Source organism: Poecilia latipinna, unplaced genomic scaffold (genome assembly GCF_001443285.1).
Source record: "Poecilia latipinna isolate Pla-1442-1.1 unplaced genomic scaffold, P_latipinna-1.0 Scaffold2116, whole genome shotgun sequence".
In the NCBI taxonomy this organism is placed as follows: Eukaryota; Metazoa; Chordata; class Actinopteri; order Cyprinodontiformes; family Poeciliidae; genus Poecilia; species Poecilia latipinna.
In genome coordinates, this window is record NW_015114732.1 from 7,712 (window position 1) to 11,077 (window position 3,366).

General features: G+C 36.3%; 2 protein-coding genes across 3 annotated transcripts in view; both read right to left on the reverse strand.

Annotated features, from left to right (window-relative positions):
* LOC106936315 (zinc finger protein 70-like) overlaps positions 1 to 3,366 on the reverse strand; it is a 107,447-nt gene that overhangs the window by 6,263 nt on the left and 97,818 nt on the right. Inside the window, exon 1 of one of the 2 annotated variants that reach the window (XM_015017214.1) lies at positions 446 to 822. The exons of the other annotated variant lie outside the window; for it this stretch is intronic. Within the exon in view, the coding sequence (XP_014872700.1) occupies positions 446 to 644 (199 nt within the window). The 5' untranslated portion in view covers positions 645 to 822. Of the gene's footprint in view, positions 1 to 445; positions 823 to 3,366 lie in introns of those variants that run through there. 2 annotated transcript variants of the gene reach the window in all.
* Positions 1,697 to 3,366, reverse strand: part of LOC106936317 (zinc finger protein 569-like) — an 88,344-nt gene continuing 86,674 nt past the window's right edge. Inside the window, exons 3-4 of the mRNA XM_015017217.1 lie at positions 2,909 to 3,349; positions 1,697 to 2,655 (exon numbers count right to left, since the gene is read on the reverse strand). Coding sequence (XP_014872703.1) covers positions 2,471 to 2,655; positions 2,909 to 3,349 — 626 coding nt within the window. The 3' untranslated portion in view covers positions 1,697 to 2,470. The remainder of the gene's footprint in view (positions 2,656 to 2,908; positions 3,350 to 3,366) is intronic.

Consider the following 3,366-nt stretch of genomic DNA (forward strand, 5'->3'; position numbering starts at 1 on the left):
TACTTATACTTAATTGTCATAATATATAATTTTAGTATTTCTTTAATTATTTTAAACTATTATATTGTGTTGAGTTCTGCTCCTGGCAAGGGATTTTACAGGCATCATTCACCATCAATTTTCACAGCATTTCACATGCTGTGAAAATGAAAACATTTATATATTCAGCAAACACCAGGAAAATATACATTGTTGTGCTCACATGACCCAGGTTAGTTGAGTCAAATATATTTTATTCAAATTTTGTGCTTTATCCATAGGACCTGTTTTGTCCCTATTCTCAAGAATCACTGAAACACGTTTTCTCTCTGTGCTACCACGTTTGTGCTAGCCTCTGTAGCATCCGAGCTAGCAGCTAAATCAGTTCCTGTTTAGCAGCAGCAACTATCGCGGCTGACGGATCTCTGTCTGCTGTGAAAACATCAGCACCTTTATCCAGACCTACCAGAACTTTGTCTCTGCAGCTCCGAACCGACTCTGTGTAGCTTAATTTGTGGTTTCCAGTCGATCCCCATCATCCTGCGCTGAGCATCGAGCTCTTCCTCGTAGCAAATGATGGTTTTTTCAACCTCTGTGAAGATTTCTTGAGCAGCAGCAGTTAGTCGCTCTCTGATAAACTCTCTGAGATGCTGAACTGAAGACATGGTTGCTGAAATATTAGCTGAGATGGGACAATGAAACAGTTTTCTAGCTTAGCCCATGCAGGTTTCTTCTTCGATGTCTTTCAGGCGGTAGGGAAACAACGACATTGGTGCAATACCGCCCCCTACTGAACTGGAGTGTAGACACGCGATGAACAAGGAGGGAAATACTTCTTGGTTTTACTGGCGGTCTGCAAAAAACTTTTAGTACCATTACCGCGACCTACGGGTGCAGTGTGGTTGCTGATGGTCTTCATACTATCTATACTTATAAATACACACACGCACTCGCACACACATATAAATATGAATACAAATACTTGTATCTAACTTTGTGCACTATCCATCTGTATATCATACACACATTCACAAACACACCTACTAGATATAATCAAATTCTATGAAATAATTTAGTTTTCTATAAAAATTTAATAACTATTTGTATATGTTAACCACCCAAATTCTTCCTCAAAATATCTAATAAATTAACCTTTTCCGTAATACTTTCAAACTCTCTCCCTCATATATCTTTCTTTTTCATATTTATGACATTCTAGTATAACATGCTCTATAGTTATTTTCCACAGTGATCACATTTGCCAGTATTGTGCTTTCAAATTTTAAAAAGCGTCCAAATTTCAACTTTGCCATTCTTTCCATTTCTACTTTCTCCTACTATGTTTTTTTCTTTATCGCATCTTTTTTGCCATTCGTTCATCAGTTTTTAACAATACAATTTCCCTCATATTTACTTGAAAAACTAGTAGGATTTTGAATTGGCTTTTTATCTGCCCTCTCATTTCCTTCTACTCCAATATGTGCTGGAATCCACACAAATGGACCCATATTTTGTATTCTGAATAATGTATGAACTATTTCTTTAAAAAATTGCTATTCTATTCTCTATTCTAGATTTCTATTGCTTCTGGTAGAAACCATGGTGGTTGTACAATTGATATTGATGTTTGACTAATTTCTAAACTATTCAATTGAAATTATTTTCTTTTCTTTTCAATTATCCATCCAAAACTCCTAATTTCTTTCTTTTCTTTTTCCCCAACATGGATTTAAAATTTCCCAAGTTGGATGATTAAAGTTATTGCCTTGTAAATTTAACCAATAATTCATTTCTAGTTTTGGCTTCTTAAATCTAACGGCATTTCTCTCATTTCTCCTTGTATTGCTGCTGTTGATGTGGTTTTAAATGCTCCGGTACATTATCTTAATGCCTGATATTGAATAATTTGTCTAATTTAACCAGATGTGTTTTAACTAAAATACAACTTCGTATTATTCACAAGTCTTTATTTCTAGACAAAAAGTAGTCTGTGATATTTTAAAAAATAAAATACACACATCATTAAGTAAAGAAAAAAACACATCACAAAGCAGATAAACAATTATTCCAAGAGGTAAAATATCTATATCTAATATCGCTATATGTCAGAGTTTTTATTAAGGTGTTTGATACATCCAAGCAGCACATAAATTTATACATGAAATTCAACAACAAAGCATGAAAAGTTGGTGTTACTCATGACAAACATTTGTCTTCCAGATGTCCATCGTGGAAATCTGAGGAGGATGCTGAAAGCGTCCTGATTGGCTACTTTGCAAAAGTCAGCCAGTAGCATGTCAAGTAGCATAGAGCTTCAATATATACACTTCCAAACCAGTTGAAAGGCTTTGATAATAAAAAATTCATAAATGAACAACCAAAAATAGGTGAGGGTCTAATGTTATGCAAAGTGAAATAATCCAAGACAGAGTTTCTGGGCACGGACCCCAGATAAGAAAATGGATGGATGGATTTTTTCACAGGTTGGGCTTCAAAGTGGCCCCTGACATGTATGGGTTTTCATGTGAATGATCAAATTATCCCTTCGATAGAAGCTTTTCTCACACAAGTGGCATGAAAAAAGCTTCTCACCTGTATGAATTGTCTTGTGACGATTTAAATACCTAATTTGAGAGAAAAGCTTTCCGCATGACTGGCATGAGAAAGGCCTCTCACCTGTATGAATTTTCTTATGCACCTTTAAATCACCAATTCGAGAGAAACTCTTTCCACATATCTGGCATAAAAAAGGTTTCTCACCTGTATGAATTCTCTTGTGACGATTTAAATCTCTCATTACACAGAAACTTTTTCCACATGACTGGCACAAAAAGGGCTTCTCACCTGTATGAATTCTCTTGTGCTCGTTTAAATTATCAATTCGAGAGAAACTCTTTCCACAAATCTGGCAAAAAAAAAGGTTTCTCACCTGTATGAATTCTCTTGTGACGATTTAAATCTCTCATTACACAGAAACCTTTTCCACATGTTTCACATGAAAAAGGTCTCTCACCAGTATGGGCCCTATAATGGTTTTTCAAGTTCCACTGTTGTGTGTAACATTTCCCACAAATGTCACATTTGAAAGATCTTTTCTTTGTGCCGGTATCAGACTGACTCTCTGACTCAGAGCAGCTGCTTCCTTCCTGATCTTTGCTCTCAACCACTGGAGAGATATGAAGGGAAAGCTGCTCTGTTCTTGTCTCTTCTTCATTCATATCATCTTCCTGAAGAGTAGAAGTCTCAATCAAAGCAACAAACTGCTTCTGGACAAGCTGCTCTCCCTCCTGACTGCTGCAGAGGTCCTTCTGGTCCTGTCCAGTTGGTAAATGTTCTGGTGGCTGCTGTTCATGTTGAAGCACTGAAGAATCTAGCTCCTCTTTTCTT